The 24,867-nt window shown below is 27.4% G+C and overlaps 3 protein-coding genes across 3 annotated transcripts; 1 reads left to right on the forward strand and 2 right to left on the reverse strand.

The window, feature by feature from the left end:
• Positions 1-7,022: 7,022 nt before the first annotated feature.
• On the reverse strand, positions 7,023-8,149 carry LOC124943384 (seed biotin-containing protein SBP65-like). The gene is made up of 2 exons (XM_047483895.1): positions 7,682-8,149; positions 7,023-7,583 (listed from the first exon to the last, which is right to left on the reverse strand). Exons 1-2 carry the CDS (start codon positions 8,147-8,149, stop codon positions 7,023-7,025), a joined length of 1,029 nt encoding a protein of 342 aa, XP_047339851.1.
• Positions 8,150-9,579: 1,430 nt separating this feature from the next.
• LOC124941770 (14-3-3 protein 9-like) lies at positions 9,580-12,264 on the reverse strand. Its single transcript, XM_047482123.1, has 7 exons — positions 12,103-12,264; positions 11,436-11,742; positions 11,247-11,334; positions 11,038-11,147; positions 10,810-10,958; positions 9,915-9,967; positions 9,580-9,818 (listed from the first exon to the last, which is right to left on the reverse strand). The coding sequence occupies exons 1-7, from the start codon at positions 12,173-12,175 to the stop codon at positions 9,816-9,818; spliced, it is 783 nt and encodes a 260-aa protein (XP_047338079.1). The 5' UTR covers positions 12,176-12,264; the 3' UTR covers positions 9,580-9,815.
• A 6,182-nt stretch (positions 12,265-18,446) lies between these two features.
• LOC124941555 (60S ribosomal protein L11-like) lies at positions 18,447-20,793 on the forward strand. Its single transcript, XM_047481895.1, has 5 exons — positions 18,447-18,562; positions 18,660-18,767; positions 18,858-18,900; positions 19,081-19,276; positions 20,432-20,793. Exons 1-5 carry the CDS (start codon positions 18,560-18,562, stop codon positions 20,625-20,627), a joined length of 546 nt encoding a protein of 181 aa, XP_047337851.1. The 5' UTR covers positions 18,447-18,559; the 3' UTR covers positions 20,628-20,793.
• The last annotated feature ends 4,074 nt before the right edge of the window (positions 20,794-24,867 follow it).

Raw genomic sequence — 24,867 nt, forward strand, 5'->3', positions numbered from 1 at the left:
AAAACATTTGCCATTATGAAATAACAAATAAGATTTGAGGAAGTAAATTCAAAGTCTAAATTTTAATATATATATCTTCTTAAAACTAATTAATTACTATACACTATCTTATTAAAACCTATTTGCTTTCCATTTAAAGATAAGAGATGTGTATTGAAAAAATATTAAAATGTTTAATAACTAGATTATAGTATTATTATGAAAAAATCTTATTCATAAATAAAATTACATGATGTACCATTTTTTTCATTTTCAAGTTAGTTTAAATATAATATGAACAACTCATCAAGTAAAACATACTATCATGGACAAATTACTCTTAAATTTTACTTTGTTGTTAGCTCTTCTAATTTCTCATAAATTTATTCAATATATTTTTATTAAAATTTAATTAAAATATGATAATATAGTGAATAATTAAAATAATTTTTCCAACTTAGTAGAGAACGGTCAAGTGATGTTTATATCTAAAGTTGGTAGCGGTACTTTCAAAGGAATTTATTATTTTGCACTAAGCAATGCAATAATAAATGTGTTAGTGAAGGTCATGAATTAGGAGGAACTTGAATGTTGGGTACCATGCCCACCCTCAATTCATAATCTTTAAAGAAAAAAATTCCACCATTTGATATTATAATTGGTTGTATTTGAGAAAGTAACAAATATCAACTCTATATAAATGAAATATTTTTTCCTTAATTATTTTGTGTTTATGATTTTTTTACAATTTAAGATAAAATTATAACCTGATTATCACATTAATTACATAAAAAGAAATATTTTGTAATAAAATTAATTAAGGTCTGATTAAAAAACAAATTTTAAAATCTTCTCTATTTAGAAAAAAATAAAGTAAACTGAATATTTTATTTAATAAGTAAAATTATTATTCTTAATTAGTAAAATTATTATTCTTAATTTTTTTTCAAATATATAATCTATTAATAATTATTATTAATATATATGTTATCTTGTGAATCTAAATTAAAAGCACACAAGAAATGAATTTTAGATTTAGAATTAGTTATTATCAAAAGAAATGATGCTCATTTTTGTAATTCATCTTTTATTTTTATCCTAAACATAATAATAGATTATCTATCTTCTAGAGCTAGTTTATTTCAATAAATATAAATTTCAACAATTTTATTTTTTGTTAGTTTAATTTTACAAGAAAACTTCCAACTTTATCCTATGCAAAAGTGTAGGGAAAGAGTATTCACATACAAATTATTAAATTCAAATTATCAAATTAATATTTTTATTTATTTATTAATAATCTAAACCATTTAAGAAAATATTATTTTATTCTCACAAATCAATTTATTTTATATATAAAAAAATTAATAAATAAAAATAAATAAATATAATTAGTTTTTATTAAAAATTATATTAATGAATTGTTATTCAAAATTGTATGTTTAACCTTATAATGAATATATAAATGTAAAATTAATAAGAATATATTTATTCACATTTTAATTATATAATAGGAACAACAATCTAAAATTAAAATGGTAAAAATTAAAATCTTTTATCAATAAAATCAAATAAATATATTTTAATTTATTATAATAAAAAATTAAAATCAATAATTAATTAAAATAGTTTCATATTTATAAAATCATAAGATCTAGTGTTTTCTTAAAACTGTAATATTATACTTTAAAATTTTATTCACTATATTATTATATCAAATATAATATCAATTTAAAGACTAATAATAAATAAATGACATTAAAAAAAGTAATGTTTAACAAAATCAATTATATTATTTTATTTTATTTTAATGAGTAATTTGTTTTTATTAATATCACTTTATTTTCTAAAATCAATAACACCGTGAAGTAAAGTTATAATAATTTAAAAATTACTAACATCATAACATCTAACAATTATAAATTAAAAATCTATGTTTTACTTGTTAAAAAATTAACTAATATCAGAATCGTTAAAATAATTAAAAATTATTAAATCATTAAATTTGTACCGTTATATCATAATTTTGACTACTATAATTAAAATTAGAATTGACAATAATCTTTCATCAATTTCTTCTTCCATTTTTATTTCTTAATAATTTAATTTTCATTCAAACACAAGTCAATTATAGTATATCAAGAAAATCTTTTTCTAAATCACACTTATTTTTAGTTAGATAAATTAATTAAATAGTAAAATAAACATATTAAAAATGTATGAAATATTTTAATTTATTATTTAAATAATAAGATTACAAAACATTTGCTATTATGAAATAACAAATAAGATTTCAGGAAGTAAATTCAAATTCTAAATTTTAATATATATCTTCTTAAAACTAATTGATTACTATACACTATCTTATTAAAACCTATTTGCTTTCCCTTTCTATTTAAAGATAAGAGATGTGTATTGAAAAAATATTAAAATGTTTAATAACTAGATTATAATATTATTATGAAAAAATCTTATTCATAAATACAATTACATGATCTACCATTTTTTTATTTTCAAGTTAGTTTAAATATAATATGAACAACTCATCAAGTAAAACATATCATCATTATATATTATCATGGACAAATTACTCTTAAATTTTGTTTTGGTGTTAGCTCTTCTAATTTCTCGTAAGTTTATTTAATATATTTTTATTAAAATTTAATTAAAATATGTTAATATAGTGAATAATTATAATAATTTTTCTAACTTATGTTTGTAGAGAATGGTCAAGTGATGTCCATATGTGAAGTTGGTAGCGGTACTTTCAAAGGAATTTGTTATTTTGCGATTAAACAATGCAATAATAAATGTATTAGTGAAGGTCATGAATTAGGAGGAACTTGTAACACATTCAAATGTGTTTGTTGGGTACCATGCCCACCCTCAATTCATAATCTTTAAAGAAAAAATTCCACCATTTGATATTACAACTGATTGTATTTGAGAAAGTAACAAAAATCAGTTCTATATAAATGAAATATTTTTCTTTAATTATTTTGTGATTATGATTTTTTTACAATTTAAGATAAAATTGTAACCCAATTATCACATTAATTCATAAAAAGAAACGTTTCTTAATAAAATTAATTAAGGTCTCATTAAAAACCAAACTTTAAAATCTCCTCTATTTAGAAAAAAATAAAATAAACTGAATATTTTATTTAATTAGTAAAATTATTATTCTTATATAATAAAATTATTATTATTATTATTATTTCAAATATATAATCTATTAATAATTATTATTAATATATATGTTATCTTCTGAATCTAAAATAAAAGCACACAAGAAATTAATTTTAGAATTAGGCCTCGTTTGATCTTTGGGTTTTTGGGATAAAACCCAGGTTTTATCCCAAAACCCAACAATCCCATCATCAATCAAATCAACACTTTTATTAATTAAAATACCCATATTACCCTTACTTAAATATTTTATTTTATATTTATAAATATATATATATATATTATTTTATTACATTATAAAATTTATTTTTATATAAATTAAATTAATAAATTATTTTATTTTAAAAAATTATATTAAATATAAATAAATTTAAAATATAAATAAAATTATAACAATCTATATTATTTAATATACCATTTAAATTTTAAATAGTGTAAATAAATAATTATATTAGAAAATAAAGTGACATATATTTAAATAAAAATATTTATAACATTAATTTTATGTAAAAAATTATATTAATTATATTAAATAAAAATAAATACACAATATAAATAAAATTATAATCTATTATATTATTTTATGTAATATTTGAATTATAATAACAGTTATTTATAAGTATTTATAAAAAAATTATTTATATATTAATAAAAGTTAATATTAATATATATATATATATAGTTTTTTAATATTTATTTTATTATATTTAAAATTTTATTTAATATAATATTATTTTATTTTATATATATATATATATATATAGGAAGAGAGGAAGAGAGGGAGAGAGGGAGAGAGAGAGGGAGAGAGGGAGAGAGGGAGGGGTATAATAGGAATAAAATTTAAAAAACCTGATTTTTTATCCTTTTCATCACACAAGGGTTATTTGGAAAAAACACAGACTTTATCCAAATAACCCATACATCAAACAAGGCCTTAGTTATTGTCAAGAGAGATGATGCTCATTTTTGTGATTAAACTTTTATTTTTATCCTAAACATAATAATAAACTTTTATCTTCTAGAGCTAGTTTATTTCAATGAATACAAATTCCAACAATTTTAATTTTTGTTAATTTAATTTTACAAGAAAACTTCCAACTTATTCTATGCAAAGTGTATGGAAAGAGTATTCACATACAAATTATTAAATTCAAATTATCAAATTAATTTTTTTATTTATTTATTAATAATCGAAATCATTGAAGAAAATATTATTTTATTCTCACAAATCAATTTATTTTATATATAAAAATTTTAATAAATAAAAATAAATAAATATAATTATTTTTTATTAAAAATTATATTAATGAATTGTTATTCAAAATTGTATGTTTAACCTTATAATGAATATATAAATGTAAAATTAATAAGAATATATTTATTCACATTTTAATTATATAAAAGGAACAACAATCTAAAATTAAAATGATAAAAATTAAAATCTTTCATCAATAAAATAAAATTAATATATTTTAATTTATTATAATAAAAAATTAAAATCAATAATTAAATAAAATAGTTTCATATTTATAAAATCGTAATATTTTACTTTAAAAAATTATTCACTATATATTATTATATAAAATATAAAAGCAATTTAAAGACGAATAATAAATAAATGACATTAAAAAAAAAATACTATTTTACATAATTGATTATATTATTTTATTCTCTTAATAAGTAATCGGTTTTATTTAATATCACTTTATTTTCTAAAATCTATAAAATCATGAAATAAAGATATAATAATTTAAGAAAGGGCTAGATGAGAAGTTCGATCAATTCAAATGGAATGATATTCAATTTCTTTCAAAGAAGCTATAGATAATCATTTGAAGAATTGGTGAAGACAATTGAAGAGATAGTGAATCTTGAAATAATATTCTTGGATTACTAGTCGTTTTGGATTCAAGAAACTAGTAAATTGTAAGTTAATTTGTTAAAGGAGAATTATGAGGTTCAAGTTCGTTGAGCAACGTTCAAGGCAAGATGGGTGATAAATATTTTGTCAGATCTTGAGCTTGAGAAAAGAGATGTCGTGATAAACTAATTTATTTGTTATGAAGTAGACGATAAAAGTTTGTCTTGGGTTTTTCGCTTTCAATCAATATCTTATTTGAGAAAGTAAACGATAGAAGTTCTTTTTAGGTGTTCTCAGTTTTCGATATATATCTGATTTTGAAATAATAGACGATAAAAGTTCGTCTCGGGTCTAATCGGTATTTTGGTTTCAGTCGATTGTTAGACTTGAAAAATAAGACACTCATTTTGTGGCAAACAAATGTAAAAATTATTTTTGACATAATAAAGAATTGTTAATTCTAGTTTCCGCATATATATCAACGGGTATGAACAAAGATTGGGAAGAGTTGTTGAATGTCTATCGTCGTTGAAATAACGTGGTTACCCAAATTTACGTAGTGTTATAAACTCTATGATTTTATCTTATAAGGGCTTTTGAGCGGAAATGGAGGTATAATGATTTATCTCATGAATGGCTCGAGCAATGAAGATTGATGTGTGACTCATAACCTTTTGATGGCGCAATATACGTGATGGTGGAGATTGTTATTCTTCTAAGGGCTCTTGAGTGGAAGTGGTGGTACGAAAAGTTATATCATGAATGGCTCGAGCAAAGGTGAAGATTGAAGTGTTGAACCCACTTATTTCTTGATAGCTTGACTTTTGTCAAAGTGGAGATTAATGGGTACAACTCGTGTATTTCTTAAGGGATGTAAAATTCGTCAACGTGGAGATTGTTGAATTTGTAATTTATTCATCAAATCTCAATAAGTATTAGCCCAAGGTGGAGATTGTTAGGTTTTAGGCTCATATTTTATTAGAGTTTATATATTGTGATGGGCTTTAACCTTTTATTGGGCTTACGAGTAATAGTTTAGTCTTTTGATGTACTCATATACATAGAGACATTGTAATATAGGGTTACTTGAACTATTATTCCATGGAAAATGAATAGACGACTCCTCGAGGTTGTAGGCATTGTTGGCCGAACCTCGTTATATCTTGTGTTTTTTATTATTTTTTACCACTTTATCTTTATATTTTTTTATCAATTGTTCAGATTAATTTTTTTCTCAACACGATTAACTATTTTAAATAACAGTGTTATTACTGAAAATAAACTTAACTTAATAATAAATTTTATGTAAAAATTATAAAATGAGCCCTTGAAAGTTATGTAGACTTTTTATATGATACCTCATTATTCCAAATCAAGTTATTGAATAATTTACATCCTGAATATGATAAAATACGATGAATTGAGACGGTATTTTATAAATACGTAATTATCTTGAATATATTAACTATTTATTTCTTTTCCGAGTAATGATTCATAAACTTCCTACTTTTTATGAAACACAAACGGGAAAATTTATCCTGGAAGCGGAAGAACTGCTGAAACTATGAGATCAAAACTATTATTCAATATCAACTTCATTATTCAATATCAACTTCATTATTCAATATCAAGTTATTAAATATTTCGAATAAATCCTGAAATTCCAAAACCCCTTTTTCTTTTTTATCGCAATTTTTAGATTATTATATGATGATTTTTGAATTTCCATATATAAAGAATAGTCAAGCGTGTAACAATATAATTTTCATTCTTTTGCTTAAATTATAGCATATGATTAACCATCTATACAATTATCATGAGAGGCTTATGACTAATAACAAATTATTGTTTCTTTCTTATGTCCCAGACAAAATTTAAAAACCAAACAAACAAAAATATACGCCGAACCAAGACTAAAAATCGGATATCTTGAAAATAACTTTCGAAATTTCAACCAATTTGCACAAACCCTTTATTATATATCTCTCTTAATCTAGTGTCCAAGATCAACCCTCGAACTCGTCTCATCAGAACTACTCAACCTCTCCTTATTAGCTTCCATTCCCCTCTCCGCGCTCGCCTTCTTCCGAGCAGTATACTCCTCCGCACTAGCACTCGCATCCTTTGCCGCCGCAGCTTTCTCTTTAACATAATCCGCAACCGTACCCCAATTCCCCGCCGCCGCCTTCCCTTCGATAAACCCCGCCGCACCCCCAGCCACCTCAACTGTGTAATGCGCCACGCCCCATCCCGCCACCACCGCTCTGTCTTTAGCCTCAACAGTCACTTTCTCCGAGAACACAACCGCGTTTATTCCTGCCTCAACCGCCACTTCTTTCGCCACCACTGCCTTTTCTCCGACGTAACTTCCGACTTTCTTAGCCTCAACCGCCGCCTTCTCGCTGTATTCTGCTGCCACGATGGTTTTTTCTTCGACGAAGGTGCCAACTTTCTTTGCGGTGTCTACCGTTGTGTCCTTCACGCACTCGGCTGCTGATGATATTAGTTCGCAAGCTTCCGAGTTTTGTGTGGCGTAATTGGTAGATGATTGTGCCTTCATTTGTAGATTTCAAAATTAACAAATGCTTTGTTTACTCAATTAATATTCACGAGAAAGAAAAACATGCTTTATTATGGGAGATTTCATTTCACCTGCTCATCTGCTACAATAGTATTTGCTGCAATGGTGTTGGTGAGTGTTTCTATGACAGGCTTTGCTTTCTCGGAGAGTGTTTCAATAACGGGTTTTGCTTTCTCGGAGAGTGTTTCTATGACAGGTTTTGCTCTCTCCGATAAGTATTGCGATGTCCTTCCGACTGCGTCGGCCAATTTCTGATACGTCGGGCTGCTGACAGCTTCTGTTATCTCCTTCTTTCCTGCTGCTTCTTCATCCACAAGATGATTATTATTATTATTAGCGTTGCCTTTAAAGGAGGATGAGGTCGTGAGCTGATTGGTGGGGCTGAACGGAAAGTCGGAGCCTTGGTTCTCATCATGTAAGGACTCAAAATGGGTTGCAATTCGGGTAACTACTCCGGTGTGGGCTTCGACGGAGTTCTTCTCCAACGATTGGTCGTGTTTTTCAACCACGTCTTCTCTCCTAAGCTGTTCGGAAGCCATGTCTCTATCTTGGTGTCGGATAAATTTTCCTAATTCTTCTTTATGCAGATGATTTAGGGAAGGGAAGGGTATAGGCTATATCAAACCAACAAGAGAAAAGGAGAGAAAGAAGGGGAAGCCTGTCGTTTTCTTGCTCAAATAATCAGATTTTGATTCTGAGGTTGTCCATTTAACTTAGAATAATAATTGTTTAATATTAGTGGATTTTTTTTTTTGCATTATTAAATCAGCCAATTAAAAGGCTAATCATGATTTATGCATTCCTTGTTTTTAGCAGTAAACACCTTCTTTGGAATTGGTTACAAATGTTTTTATATTATTCTCAAACTGGTCCTCAAATGTAGCATAACAACACTAGTTCAACTGGCTCAAGAACAGAATGTTTTAGGGTTTTTTTTGTCATTTTTGATTAATTATGTTAACTTATTACTATGAACTTTATAAATGAAAGAATACAATAGTCAATTAGAATTAAGGTGTTGCAACAATTGTATAGAGATTAATTATAAAAAAATAATTCAATGGGGTTAAACAATTAAAAGACAATAGTAACAAATGTTGGTGATCTATTTTGATGTCTCATTGTATTCTAATTAATTTATATCATAACTTACTTTACATTGATTTTCATTCATATGTTACAAGCAATTTCAAGTGCATCAATTAAAAAAGTCACATTATTAAAAAATAAATTGGCACTTCTAACAATCAATGAAGTAAAACAATTGCTTGAATTGAAAAAGCAAAATAAACATTTGATTCAACTTAAGAAATCCATAATTATTTTCATGTGAAAGGATTTTGGAGCCTAGTTGTCAACCACATGAGTGTAAAGTTATAATAATAGCCAAATGTTGAATTAATTTAACAAAATTTAACTTAAGAACATTATTTTTTTAATCAGATTTATTTCCGAGGTGGCTATCATGATCCCAGTCACGCCCATCATATAATCAAAATTTTATGAGCGAGAATCGAGCATGAAACCTATAGTTTTTGTAAGTAAGACATTTTGTCACTTGAAGTTAAAGAACATGTTATAAAAAAGAAAACTAAAATCATGTGCTTAGTAAAGTTAAGGTTAATAGATTGATATGATGGAAAATATACCTAATTGTAAAATCCTATCATCCATGGAAAAGTGGCATACTGTTTTGTGAGTCAAAAACACTTCCCATCTAGTTAGGGTATGCCCTCCAGGGTAACATTATGTGAGTCATAAGTTGGTTTAATGGGCAGCTCTCCTAGGGTTCCCCTCATATGAGATCATTGAGGAAGAAGATCTAAGTGCCCTATTTATTTGAGGTATTTCTCAACTGTCTACCATATAAACCAAATTGACTGTTAATTACTCAATTATGCCTAAGAAAAAATCAAATCAATAAATAGTTGAAATTAAACCACCAATAAAAGGACAGGCGAGAAAATCATGCAAGGCACCATCCACAAGCGAGAATAAGGAAGCAAGTCAAACTTCTCACTGTTCTAAAATTACACACTATATCATAATAAAGGCAGGCTGAGGAACAAGTACATATAAAGTTCAATGATATGAAATCAAACACAATCACTAATCATATGCCAACTGAAAAAAAAAATCACAGAAGAAAACAGTACCCGCCCTTCGTGCAAATGTTCAAATGGGCTCGACCTGTTGCTATCAGATTCACTGCAAATAAACGTTTGGAAATTTTCATTAATATAAGAAGGGGAATGCTATGAAAACAATTTCATGTGTGAGTAGGTGTGGGATAGGAATGCTTACTTCATCATCAACATTTCCAGCTTTAGAAGCAGCAGCTTCATACCTCGTTTCTTCTGCCGGTTAAAGAAAACATTATTAAGAAAACGAAGCTACATATAGCAAGCAAGCTTTAAAGAACATGAATCTCATCTAAGGAACATATGCAAGCAAAAGATGCACAATTTAGGCCTTGTTTGATGAAGGGTTTAACCCATTATCCCATCAATGGTAAAATGATAGTTGAGATGTAACTGCCAGGAGTATGACCAATGAGAAAATTGATGATCCGTCATTCCAATTTATATTTTCTAATCAAAATTGCTACTGTTTGAAAAACAAATTTGAACACAAAGCAAAGTTTTCAGTTTTTTTGCTTTCCTTTTGTAGAAACCGGAATTTTTTTGGAGGAAGCTAGCACAAGCCACCAAGGTGTTTACAGTGGGAATCGAACTTAAAACTTCAAGATTTTGAAGTTCAAGATTCCTCCACACAAAGCAAAGTTTTCACCATTTTTTTTACTGAGACAAGGGTTTTTTCGCACAATCATGACCATCATCACTTCAATCAAGGGGTTTTCAGTGTGAATCAAACTTAAAACTTCAACTTTTTGAAGTTCAAGATTCCTACACACAAAGCAAAGTTTTCACCATTTTTTTACTGAGACAAGGGTTTTTTCGCACAATCATGACCATCATCACTTCAATCAAGGGGTTTTCAGTGTGAATTGAACTTAGACATCAACCTCCTAAGTTTGATAATCTTACCACTTGAACTACCCTGGTGGGTAACCTTTCAAAGTCTTACTTAAATGAAACAATGATATCTTGACATGATCCCGTAAATTTAAAGAAAGCAAAAAGTTGATTTCTCAATAAATTATCTAAGCACAATGGAATCATCTACTATCATTGCTCACCTCCATCCTCATTGATGTCAGAGGTCCATAGTGTTAGGTTGTCCCTTAGAAGCTGCATAATTAAGGTACTATCCTTGTAGGAGTCTTCATTTAGAGAGTCAAGTTCAGAGATGGCTTCATCAAAAGCTTGCTTTGCAAGATGACAAGCCCTGGAGAATATAGGTTAACCCCAGCATAAATACATTTACCATTAAATTGTTCAAGCAAAATATAATATATATATCTAACCTTTCAGGAGAATTCATAATCTCATAGTAGAAAACTGAGAAATTCAACGCTAACCCCAATCGGATGGGATGTGTGGGAGGCAAATCAGACTCAGCAGTAGTAGTGGCTGCCTGCGGATAGAATGAGAGAGATAAAGGAAAAAAATATAAATAAGAGTTCAGAAGAAGCAAAAGCAATCTTGATAAATAGAAAACCTAAGGAGAAAATACCTCATATGCTTTCAGAGAAAGATCAGCCACTTCTTTCTTATCATTGCTCATCTTAAACTCAGCCAAGTATCGATAGTAATCACCTTTCCTACACCATAATAAGTAGAAGAATATGAGGAAACTTGAACATCCAACCAAATTTCTCAAAAAGTCGAGCAAACTGATCTTAAAAAGTTTATTATCTCTCACATTTTATAGAAAAATACAGTGGATTCTCCCCCGGTGCAAGAGGGAATTAGATGATCATCAATCACAGTCATGATATCATTGCAAATGCTTGACAACTCAGATTCAACCTTCTGTCTATACTCTTTGATCCGTTTTGCATTCACCTCATTCCCTCTCGACTCTTCCTTCTGCTCAATGGATGATAGAATCCTCCATGAAGCTCTTCGAGCACCAACCACGTTCTTGTATCCAACAGAAAGCAAATTTCGCTCCTCTATTGTCAATTCAACATCAAGCTCTGCTACTTTCTTCATAGATTCCACCATTTCTGTCATGATGAAAGAGAAGATCAGTTGAAATCCAGGTTGAAAATGCTAGAACTAGATGATCCAAATATACAGAATCATAAGAAGTTACTAAACAAAAACTGGAAATTGAAGATCCAAGCATACACAAACACAAAGAACTGCTAAACAAAACCTAGAAATAGAGGATCCATATACATGTGAACACACACAATAGAGGATTCAAGTACATATGAACAAAAAAGGATCTTCTAAACAAAACATGAAACTGGAGGATTCAAGTACGTGTGAAGAAAAAGGAGTATCTAAACAAAAGATAGAGTGAGAGATTCCAGTTAAAAGATGAATTATTAAGAGAAGTTGGAGATAGGAAGGAATTTAACCATCATAACGTTCAGCTTGTTCGGCAACCTTGGCGATGTATACGAACGTCTCCCGTTCTTTGGTGGAAGCCATGGCCGATCTGAGACTTGCTGGCTATAGGGTTTTGAGTCTCTCTCTCTCTTCCTCTCGTTGACGATTTTGGAGATAGAAGAAACGCTTTAGACAACACAAATGAATGAAAATATTATATTTACGGAAATGCCCTCCAAAAGTTTGGTAATTATGATTTTTGCACTTTTTTTTCTTTATGCCTTTTTTGTTTGTTTATTTGAATAACTATAAAAAAAAAAATATATATATATATATCACTCATTTTTTCTCTATCACATCATTCAATTTATTAATCTTAAAAATTATTTATATAAAATATATATATATATATATAAAAGTTTTATTAGTGGGTTATACTTGTTATTTCCTCTTCTAGACTAGCGAAAATAAATTTTGTGTCTGGTTAAATGATTAAGTGTGTTTGCGAACGTGCTTAATCCGTTGTCACATTTATTTTATATTTATATATATTAATACTCTTTAAGTCTTTTTTATCAAAAATGATATATTTTCAAAATCAATCACATCATTATTTTTTAAATAATCAGGTTTTCTTAATTGAATTTTTAAACAAATGAGTCGGTTTAAGAGTCCAAAAGGTTACGGATTCGACTTCATTTAGAAGCGCTTTGAATTTAAGCGAGGGCTTGATTGTAAATTGTCATTCAAGTTTTCCTTCATTCCAAAAAATAAATTTGTAAGCACATGAGTGTGAGCCATGGGTACCTAGTAGACGACTTTAGATAGAAGCCTATAGTGCTACATTTACGACCCACAAATACATGTATTCCCTATTTAGACATTCATCGTGTGCTTACAAGCCTAAGCTAAAGTATTAAATGACCAATAATAAACCAAAGAGTAAGAATTTCAGCAAATATGTCGGGCTATTGGATCATCAACGCACTAATCAACTACAGCTGGAGGATTTTATACACTCTTAACATAGACGAGAAATGTCAAATACAATCAAAGAGACCCAAGTTATTAATTCTATGGATTTGCAACATTAATAATTGTACTAATCTTCTCCCCCGTTCTGATAGATTCTTTGCTTTCAAATCATATTGTATTCATAAATACAAACAACCACCTAAATCTAAATCCCTTCAGAGTATATTTTTTACAATTACACCCGACTCTATTTTAATTTAAGATGTGTTTAGGGTTTAATTTCTTAGATGAATATCACAATATTTTATTGTTATTTTTTCTATTTAATAAGTGTGTTTTTATTGCGAATCAAATATGAGACTTCTAATTTGTAAAGTTAAATTTATAGTATGAACTACCTTATTAGATTATATTTGTAATATAAATTGAATTTGAAACTTATCACTTATTAATCACGAATAAAATATATTTGTCAAATTTATACTCTTTTTTTTAATATAATGTTTGAAGTTGATCTTCTAAGTAAAGACAACATCATCAAATTTTTTAGCTTGTAATTTTATTTACAAAGTACTCACACAACATCTCATATGCATCAATTTTCACTTAAGTTAATCCATTTAATTGAGAATTACTTATTGACAAAACTTTGTTTGGGGTTTTATTTTATTGTTTATTTTGAGTTCATTAAGATTATAAATTACTTATAATGTCGATTTCATTGAAAACACATATATTTTTTATAAAAAAAATTGAAATTGCACAATTCCTCAAATTGTTTTCTATTTTTTTTCCAGTCACATTAAAGCAATGCATGACTATTGGATCATATCGTAATTTTATGTTTATTTTTTCAATACTTTTGTTATTATATGTATGAAAATTAAGAGTTTACCTAAAATTGAATAGTTATAAAGTCATACAATTTATAGTTAATTTAAAATCATAAAAAAATTATTTTATAATATTATTAGTTATATATTATTATTATTATTATTACTATTATTTATATATATAATTAAGTATCTTATTAATGAATTATTATTTTAATATATAATTAAATATAAAATTAATTAAGAAAATAATAATAAGTAAATGAAACTATTGGTTATATTTATAAAATTAATTACATTTATTTATTTAAATAAATAATAACCTTTTTTAATTTATAGATATGAATTCACTCTTTTTTTCCTTATAAAATTGTAAAATCAAAATTATTTATAAAATTATAAAATCGTAAAATATTAATATCATAAATTTAAAATTGTAAGATTTTGACTAGGTTAAGAATTGACCTAAATCAAACTTGTTTATCTACTCTATAATTGTAAAATCGTAAAATTTTAAAAATCAACTCGATTTTAACAACGTTCTTCTTAATATTCTTCCATTATTAAAACAATGGCATTGATTTACAATAAGAAAGCTTAATTTATTCTTCTTCTAACATGATCATTGTGGTAATAAATAAGTAAATACTGAATTAAATTAAGAAATTAACAAACTAATCAACAAACCCATCTATATTTTCCCAAGAAGGTTGAACCATTTGTGCACTTTGGTCAGGATGAATCCATTGCTTTTGTTGATGGGCCCATTGAATAGCTAATTGGGCTTGAACTTGGGCCAACTCAGATTGGGCCATAATTAATTGGTTTTGTAATTGGGTAATAAGCCCAGTACAACCATAAACCGGGTCAGCTATCCGCCAACTTGCTTCAATAGTCATGCAGTCCGCAGCCACTGCTCTTGAATACATAGGAAGATCCTGCCATTGTATTTTTTATTATTAATTTTTAGGATGAAACTATTTTATTAATTTTATTTTTAAAATAGTTTGAATTTTAAATTACTAATTATGTGCTAGATTACTAAACTATAAATTTAAACTAGTAAATTCTACAAAATTACATTATTTGGGAAGAAACTAGAGAAAATAAGTAAATAAATTCTACAAAATTACATTGTTTTGAAAGAAAAACTAGAGAAAATAAGTAAACATATATAAAAAACAATCATTGTATTAATTTTCTTAATATTTCGAATTTGAAGACTAGAATAAATAATCGTGTTTATTGTGAGCGTTTAATTATTTGTCTTTTATTTCATTTAAATTAAGGCAAATGTTTATTTTAACGGTGTTTTTTTTTCCTCTTTTTCGAGTTTTTAAGAAAACGACGTTACGTTGTTTTTCAAACAAAACAAAAGTTTATATGCTTTGTTACTAAACTATATATTTAAACTAGTAAATTCTACCAAATTATATCGTTTTGAAAAAACTAGAGAAAATAAGGAAAAAATTCTACAAAATTACATTATTTTGAAAGAAAAATTAGAGAAAAAAGTAAATAAATATAAAAAACAAGCATCTTCTTCTTCATCTTCATGTTCTAGGGAAAACAATTTAAGTAGAGATCTTCAAGGGGTTCATTAAAAATTCAAAATAGTAAAATTATAACAAATGATTGTTCTTTCTAAAGTCATCATGTAAATTAAGTAAATGAAAGTAGATATGATAATATAAATATATATATACCTTCAACGCTTTGGAAACATTGTTTGCTCCAAAGATTTTATGAACAGAATCATATCTCTGAGAATTATTTGCAGGAAAATATGGTGCAAAAATGCAATCTTTGGCACATCTTCTTCTCAAATATTTGCAAGCTGCACATCTAGTAGATTTAGACATTGATCTCCAATATTTTCTAGATTTTTCGGATTCTCGCAATAAAATATTCACAATGATACTCATACAAGATTTGGGTTTTATATTAATATTGTGTTTAGGTTCTTAAGAGAGTTTAAGGGATTTAATTTGAGTATAACGGCTAGTTTTTTAGTGTAAATGGAAAGGATGTAAGTGATGAAGTAGAGATGGTAATTTGTGGGAGATTGACTTTTAAATTCTATTAAAGGGTAGTTTTAATTAATTAATTATTAATTATTCATTCTCCCAAATGAATACATATAAATTAGATTTTTTTATGAAAAAAATAATTATTCACCTTGATTGGATTTAGTGTTTTATATCTTATACATATATAAAAACTATAACGAAATAGATATCACCATTGAATATTCTTTTAGGCTTTTATGGTATATTTTAATTTATAGCATTATAAAATGAAAATAAAAAATATACTGTAATATGCTTTTGTTTCAAATATTTAAGTTCATTAATTAAACAACAATTTAAAAGCATTCAAACACACATATAGTCATATTTCTATAGATCATGATGTACATGTCATTTGAATGAAACATGTTTATTAATCTTTCAAAAAATTATTATATGCTTCTTAGTTTCACAATTAAAGAGATTGGAATGTACATAGTCCCGACCCCATTTTGCTACTCTTCAATTTAGCATAATCTTTAAGATGTGAATATTTTTTAGAAAAATCTTTTTTTTTTAGTGAATTTTATGTTTTTGTATAATCCGATGAACCTTCCGAAAAAGTAAGAGAATATGTTATATGTTACGACTTCATCTTCAAATATTGATTTTTGTTGGTCATGTAGTATAAGAAATTAAAAAGTTTTTAAAATATCTTATTTAGTTTATGTCCATTAGTATCATGTCTATTAAGCATGAAAATAGTTGTTTTTCAATTTAAGACTTGTGTTTACATTCTATTGATTATATATGTCACAGTTAAAATAAGAACTTACAATTATTTGATTAGTAGATTTGATTATTTCAAAATTGATCTTGCAAGTTAGATGTATATGTTTTCTTTTCACAACTTCATGTTGTTGTGGAGAGTATACACACTAAATTATTTAAAAAAAATTACATTTTGAATTAACAAGTTTAGTTCTATTATGGTGTCTAAAAGTTGAATATTACATTTTGAATTAACAAGTTTAGTTCTATTATGGTGTCTAAAATTTGAATATTATTAACGTATTGAGTTTTGACCCATAGAAATTTTAAATTTTGTCAAAATAAATATTTTATTATGAATTAAGAAAATCTCGAACATATAATCCATAATTGTAAGTATACAGGGTATGATATTTAATGTATGATTCTTAGTTACATCTCCCTAAACATCAATATCAACGAGATCAAATTTATTTTGGAAGGAGAAATATTATATGGAAAAAAATAAGCAATGTGACGATATAATTTGCTAACTTGTCACGTTACATAATCCTCCATTTTATCTTCTTTAACTTAGAAATCCTATTATAAGAACTTCATTGTAAGGATGTCCACACATCTTAACCCTTTTAGTTAAAGAATGAAAAGTAATATAGCCTCCACATACTTGTTTGGAAGTTAATTTCAGTAAGAACTCAGAATTCATTCTCTTGTTCTTCATCTAAATTGTGATGATTAATATCATTAGACCAAAGACTCGGCTGATAGGTAGTTGTCAAAATATTTGTCCGATGATAATGGGATGATCATGAGGCGTGATGAAGCTTCAAATTTGAGTTTATTATATTCCTTTGCTAGTAATTAATGCGATATGTACACGTCCTTCACAACAATGATCAATTCAGGTCTTATCTTATAATACATTCTGCTCATTTGACAAAAGTGTGTGAATCCTCCTCTAATATATTCAACATCGTCATTAGTGTTATTTCAAATTCTGCAAGAGTGCCGTGGAACCCTGGAAACAGTTGTTGTTGTGACTATGAAATCACTCATAGTAAAAAGATGAATAAAATGAACTTTCATATTTTTCTTCAAAACTTGAAATAATTTCTATTAAACTTTCTTCTTAAATCTTAAAAATTAAATTTTGAAATTTTAATTAATTATTGTAGAGAAGATAAACAAAATTATTATTCTTAAAAATCGAATGAGCCATCGTTGAACATTTTTTTTTTCAATTGAATTGTGTCATGCTTTGATCCCATGTGAAAAAATAAGAAAATAAAAAATTATAAGAATAAAAAGAACCTACATATTTTTCTTTAAAGCTGAAATAATTTCTATTAAACTTTCTCTTAAATCTTAAATTTTGAAACTTAAATTAATTATTGTAGAGAGAAATAAACAAAATTATTATTTTTAAAAATCGAATGAGGCATCATTGAACCAATTTTTTTCCAATTGAATTGTGTCATGCTTTCGATCCCATGCGAAAAATAAAATAAAAAAAATTGTAAGAATAAATTGTACAAGAACTGTAAAAAAAAAAGAAAGAAAAAAAAAGCCTTGAGCCATTTTTTTAATATAAACATGTGTAAGAACATAATATTTGTGATTTGTGAAAACTAGCCTTCAATCTATTAAAATAAAATATAAATATTATAAAAAATGTTAAATTTAATCTAAAAAATATAAAAAAAAGTAAAAACTAATTAGTAAAAAATTTATAATTAAAATGAAATAAGTATATACTTATATCAATAATATCACAAAACTGACCGAGGACAGTATTGTCATTTACTACTGATGCAGATGAAAACCCTACTTATATAATTTTGCTCCAATCTTATCGTTCATTTTTTGGTCGACGGCGGTGGTGCAGCTAAACTACAGCCATGGTCTCTCTTTCTTTCTCTATCTCTATGAGTTATTGTGCATTTCATATGTAGAAAATGCATTTCTTATTTGTGTTTTTGATGGTTGAATTGAGCGCAGGCATCAGAGAAGAAGCTGTCGAATCCAATGAGAGAGATCAAGGTCCAGAAGCTTGTTCTCAACATCTCCGTTGGTGAAAGTGGAGATCGTCTCACAAGAGCTGCTAAGGTATTGTTAATTCTTTGTCAGTTTAGGGTTTAGGGTTTGATGCATATGTTGAACTTATCATTATCATAAGTTGATCTCACTTGTTTGCAGGTGTTGGAGCAACTCAGTGGCCAAACCCCTGTTTTCTCTAAGGGTAAATTCTCTTCCTTTTTGTTATCAAAGATTTTAAATTTATCTGATTCCGTGTAAGAAATCTGTAAGAAACATCAATTAATTGTGACTATATTTTGATTGAAATCATTTTCCTTTGTTTTAGAGTTGATTTAATGAGATTATGGTTGGCTATTCTCTTTTGGGTTCTTCTGGTTTACAGCTAGGTACACTGTGCGGTCTTTTGGAATCAGACGTAATGAGAAGATTGCTTGCTATGTTACTGTTAGAGGTGAGAAAGCAACTCAGCTCTTAGAGAGTGGTCTGAAGGTGAAGGAGTATGAATTGCTAAGGAGGAACTTCAGTGACACTGGCTGCTTTGGTTTTGGAATTCAAGAACATATTGATCTTGGAATCAAGTAAGCTAAAGTTTATTATACTAGTACTTGTTGGTTTCTATTCTAAGAACTTGATGATTATACAGCTTAAATGGATTGACTTTGTCTTGATTGTTTTATCTAAACAAATGTCTACTGCTGTTATGCTTGAGTAGCGTATGTTGTCCTTGTTTGATGCAGGGTATTTAGGATTATATCATTAAAATCACTCAGAATAATCCCAAATAACCTGTTTTTTTTGTAAAATAAAATAGATTATTCAAATAACCCAGATCAAACTAATTCTTAGGCACACAATATTAATAGTTTTTGGTTTGATTGTTCATATGTTGGTGTTTGATGCAGGGCAACTAAGATTATATCATTCAAATCACAAGAGTAATCCCGAATAACCTGATTTTTTGTAGAATAAAATAGGTTATTCAAATAACCCATATCTAACTAATTCTTAAGCACACAATATTAATAGTTTCTGGTTTGATTGTTCATATGTTGTGTTTGATGCAGGGTATTTATGATTATATCATTCAAATCACTGAGTAATCCCAAATAACCTGAGTTTTGTAAAATAAAATAGGTTATTCAAATAACCCAGATCAAACTAATTCTTAGGCACACAATATTAATAATTTCTGGTTTGATTGTTTATATGTTGGTGTTTGATGCAGGTATTTAGGATTATATCATTAAAATCACTCGAGTAATCCCAAATAACCTGATTTTTTTGTAAAATAAAATAGGCTATTCAAATAATCCAGATCAAACTAATTCTTAGGCACAAAATATTAATAGTTTCTGGTTTGATTGTGTTCATATGTTGGTGTTTGATGTAGGGTATTTATGTTATATCATTCAAATTACTTGAATAATCTCAATTAACCTGATTTTTTTTTGTAAAATAAAACAGGTTATTCAAATAACCCAGTTCAAACTAATTCTTAGGCACACAATATTAATAGTTTCTGGTTTGACTGTGTTCATATGTTGGTGTTTGATGCAGGGTATTTATGATTATATCATTCAAATCACTCGAATAATCTCAAATAACCTGTTTTTTTTGTAAAATAAAACAGGTTAATCAAATAACCCAGATCCAACTAATTGATAGGCAAACAGTATTAATAATTTTTGGTTTGATTGTTCAGATAGAGGTATATAATAAATTGTCATTTTTAGGTATGATCCTTCAACTGGTATCTATGGTATGGATTTCTATGTGGTGTTGGAACGCCCGGGGTATCGTGTAGGGCGAAGGAGAAGATGCAAAACTCGCGTGGGGATTCAACACAGGGTCACAAAGGAGGATTCAATGAAGTGGTTTCAGGTCAAGTATGAAGGTGTTATTCTGAACAAGGCTCACTTAGTTAGTTAGATTGTGTGAGATTTTGTGTTTCTGCAGAATTTTAATATTGTTTCTTCTGGTTTTCTGGATTTAAACATTGTTTCTAGACCAGGTTTTGTCTTATTTTTACTTTTCAGAATAATTCTAATTATTCTAAGATTGTTTTAACTATTTTTAAAGAGAATTTTGTTTTCAATTATAATCTCATTCTACAGATTACCATTAGGAACAATGGTGGTTAAAATGACTTTAAAATCTGTTAAATTCTTACGATTCTACATTATTTAAAAAATGATTTTGATTTTATTGAAATAATATTTACAAAGTTCAATATAAATATCATTTATTCAAATTAAAATAAATAGAAACTAATGTATGTCTTTTGTAATCATATCCTATATATATAATATTGAAATATAAACATTGTTTTGTTGTTGATATACATTCTTTTCACACCATTTTTTTTTTTTATCAATTTTAATATAATTAGGGTTTTAAAAGTATTTATTATTTAAATTTAAACATATATATTTTTTTTAAAATTCAAATTCAAATATATATGTATAGTAAAAGGTAAATTGACCAATTATTATTTGTTGTAGGTGTTTAATCAGTTTTATTTTATATTTTACAAATAGATTAACAGTCGGTTTTAATAAATGGTTAATCGGGTTTAACCAATAATTCAATTTTTAAAATTAAATATAAAATTTATTAAATGATTTTTTTTAAATCCTTGTGCGTCAATCTATTATAATATTTTTTATTTTTTTTTTCATTTTATAATATATTTTTTTAGATATATTTAGAAATATGTTATAATATAATATATTAGATTAGTGTAACAATATAAGAGTTTTTATTTTTAAATTAATAACTATGTAAATTAATTTAAAAAAAAATATTTTTAATAAAATTTATTTTAAAATTAAAAATAACTAATATACCTATATATTATTCAATACTATTTATAATATATATAAATATTATATTAAATTATTACCCACACGGTCACACCAACTAACATAACTTTGTTTCCAAATAATGGCAAAATCAAGACAAATCAAAACTTTATTTCAAATCTGGAAAGTTTTTTTTTAAAAAACATCATTATTTGCAAACACTTAAAATTGAGGATTTATTTTAAAAAATATTATTTCAAAATATATTAAGAGTTTATTTAAAAAATATTAATTATATATTATATTTATTTATATATATAATTAAAAATAATAATAAACAAATAACACTAAAGAACATATTTACAAAATTAATTACATAAATTCATTTATTTAATAAATAATAACATTTTTTTAAAATATAAATTCACTTTTTGTTTTCTCCAAAATTCAAGACAGTAAACCTAAAAAAATTATAGAGAAAATGATGATGTCAGTCATGCAAGAAATTCTGTAAAATATATATAATTATAATACTTCTGATGAAGTGCCCTTCTTTCTCTTTTTGGTTCAATAGTAACTAACTAAGAAAACATTGAAATATTAATTTTAAAAAATAAATGAATAATATGTTTGAGTCCTAACACATGCAAAAGAGAGACTAACTAACAAATGAACAAATTAGCACAACTTTGAGGTTCCAAAGAGGGAATTGTGAAAAAAAAAAGAAAGATAAAATTTGAAGATGGAAGGGATATTCTAATTCTCAGAGTAGCTTGTCAAATTCTACATGAAGATGTGTCATAGAAACCATGTTGATGATGCCTTCTATATCTTCAGGTCCATAGGTTTGGTTATTTACAGAAACAAGTCATTAAGGATGAAGAAAATAAGGTATAAATAGTTAAGAGGTTATACCTTCTGAACGAGTTTTGCGACTTTATCTAGTGTGGCAAAAGCCTGTTCCTTTAGTGTTTTAGCCATAACAAAGTCAAGTTTTTGATTTCGACTGCTGGTGGACAATGCAACTTTAACAACTGTTATCTGTAAAAACCATAGCTATAGTCAAACTGTTTACAAACACAACTCAAAGAACAAAGAAATAGAAGCAATCCGCTCCCCCATTTGGAAACTCTTTTTCTAGGATCACATTTGAAAACAGAAGTTAGTTAAAAACACAAGTTCAAAATTTTATTGGCAATTTCTCATCTGGATCATCCGGAACCAAAAACAAAAAGTATTTCAAATTAGGTCCTTCATCTCAGTCGAAAACAAGTTGATCATTAGAGTTTGAACAATTGTGTACTTCCATAGCTTGATAACCCAACTTTTGTCCAGAAGGTTATCCTATTCTATCAAAGCAGTTAAGATAAATATGAAAAGTAAGGTAAAACAGACCTTAGTAATAAAGGAAAACATTGGATCTACAACAAGTTTGTGGACTGAGAAAATAAATTCTAGATTTAAAACTTTTCTCCAGCTCCTGTAAACAAGAGAGTCTTGTTTCAACCATTAAAATTTTTACACCCCGAAATTAAAATAAATATTCCCGGTCTAGTATGATGATCATACTTTATTATTGGATAATAGGTGTAATAATCAGAAATAATTTTAAAAATTGGCTTAGAACGACCCTTCAATAGTGGTCCAAACACCTATATCCAAAAATACTTGAACTTCAGATATTTTCATACCTTTAGAATAACTGGTTTGAAAAATCATGAACATGAAATATAATAATGATGTTGGACAAAACATACCCCAAAACCAGCTTGAGGCTTGTTTGTGCATTTAAACGCCATTTTTCATAAAAAGTCTGAATTTGAGAGAACTGGTACGTTCAGATTGTCCGCTTCGAAAAATTATGAATTTTGAGTATAATATTGTCGTTTGTAATTCTGTACAAGGGATGTATTTAGCGCTTTGATTCATTGAAGAAATCCTACAAGGATCACCAACATTAAAAATTCACCTAGATCGCTATACTCAATAGAAATAGATGATCTTGGGTGATTTAGAAAGCTTGAAAAGTCCTTTACAAGATCTGTTTGTATCCAAAATTGATTCAAATTTAACCTCTCGAAATCAGCGGTACAAAACAATGTGACCAAGACGGGATCAAAACAAAAATGCTTGCAATGTAAAATGAATAACTGAAGTTATAAAGCTTCAAATTCGGAATGTGACATATAAATGGAAATTTAAGACACAACCTATTAGAATAACACTAATCCCGTGTCTCCATTCGAAAACTAAGGTGGTCAATTCATCATGACAACCCGATGCAAGCTAACCCACTTCGGTCTTAAAGCGAATTGAAGCATGGTGTGATTTTGAAAAATCATATCTTTGTACTCACTTGACCATATCGTGCAAGTGAGCTACCATTGGAAATATATTTGAATTGTCTTTCATTTTATAGCAAGTAACACTCGTGGCTTGACTTACAACCCACTCTAGGTTGCCCGTACACTAGACTATTCCTTTCAAGACCCACAAAGCTCCATCAAGAATTGCATGTACCTACGATTTGTGTCGTATTTTTTTGGACAAAATGAATTATTTAGCCAACCTAAATACATTTCCAATTCACCATGGCTTAGCCTCAAAGTTATCCTGAGTCAAATGTTATGGATATTTGAAGTTTTGGTTGATCCATGTTGGCTGAAACTAGAAACTCAAAAGAAGCCTGACTTTGAAATTGTGTAACTTGGGTCACACTCCTTCATTTTGATCTATTTCAAGTTGGTGAATGAAGGTGGACGGATTACCCACACATAAGATTTGGTCTTAGTCGAAATAAGTCTGGGATGATCCGCTGAGTGAGTTATTGGTTGAGTCAACTCCATAAATAAAATATCCCAAATATACCCTTGACTAAGAGGTATATAAGGACATTACTTCATTCAATTGATGCACGATTTATTATTTGTATGGTTTACACTCATCCTTAGAGAGAGAGAGCGAGCTTGACTTGAGAAGTAAGTAACCAATTCATGAACACTTGAAGGTCATTCCATCCAGGAGAACAACTTCTCCGACAAGTCAATTCCTTCTATTGTTCTTTTCGTACTTTAGTTCTTTAGTTAGGTTTCTCTAGCCTTATATGTTGTAATTTATTTGAGATGTCGGTTCTGTACAACGACGTCGACGTTATGTTGATTCATATAATTCAATGATTAATTTATAGTTTGTTATTAATTAATGAATTGATGTTTGAATGCTTAATTTACATTAGTTGCTAGAGTCCTATGTAGATTAAGTATAGTTCTAAGAAGAGGCTGGGTCTTGGATATACTCGTTTCTCAAATTTCTTCTCGCCAAAATTGTCATAGCTAGGTCATCGGAGGAAGAACTTCCGCTAGTTGTTC

Source organism: Impatiens glandulifera, chromosome 6 (genome assembly GCF_907164915.1).
Source record: "Impatiens glandulifera chromosome 6, dImpGla2.1, whole genome shotgun sequence".
Taxonomy (NCBI): Eukaryota; Viridiplantae; Streptophyta; class Magnoliopsida; order Ericales; family Balsaminaceae; genus Impatiens; species Impatiens glandulifera.

Bases quoted from the DNA above. Each gene is read 5' to 3' on its own strand.
- LOC124943384 (XM_047483895.1), bottom strand. From the start codon at position 8,149: ATGGCTTCCGAACAGCTTAGGAGAGAAGACGTGGTTGAAAAACACGAC. The intron at 7,584-7,681 runs GTGAAATGAAAT...CTACAAATGAAG, and splicing joins CTATTGTAGCAGATGAGCAG to GCACAATCATCTACCAATTA.
- LOC124941770 (XM_047482123.1), bottom strand. From the start codon at position 12,175: ATGGCTTCCACCAAAGAACGGGAGACGTTCGTATACATCGCCAAGGTT. The intron at 11,335-11,435 runs GTGAGAGATAAT...ATTATGGTGTAG, and splicing joins ACTGTATTTTTCTATAAAAT to GAAAGGTGATTACTATCGAT. The intron at 9,968-10,809 runs GTGAGCAATGAT...TTTAACCGGCAG, and splicing joins TGACATCAATGAGGATGGAG to AAGAAACGAGGTATGAAGCT.
- LOC124941555 (XM_047481895.1), top strand. The intron at 18,768-18,857 runs GTATTGTTAATT...ACTTGTTTGCAG, and splicing joins GTCTCACAAGAGCTGCTAAG to GTGTTGGAGCAACTCAGTGG. The intron at 19,277-20,431 runs GTAAGCTAAAGT...TGTCATTTTTAG, and splicing joins CATATTGATCTTGGAATCAA to GTATGATCCTTCAACTGGTA.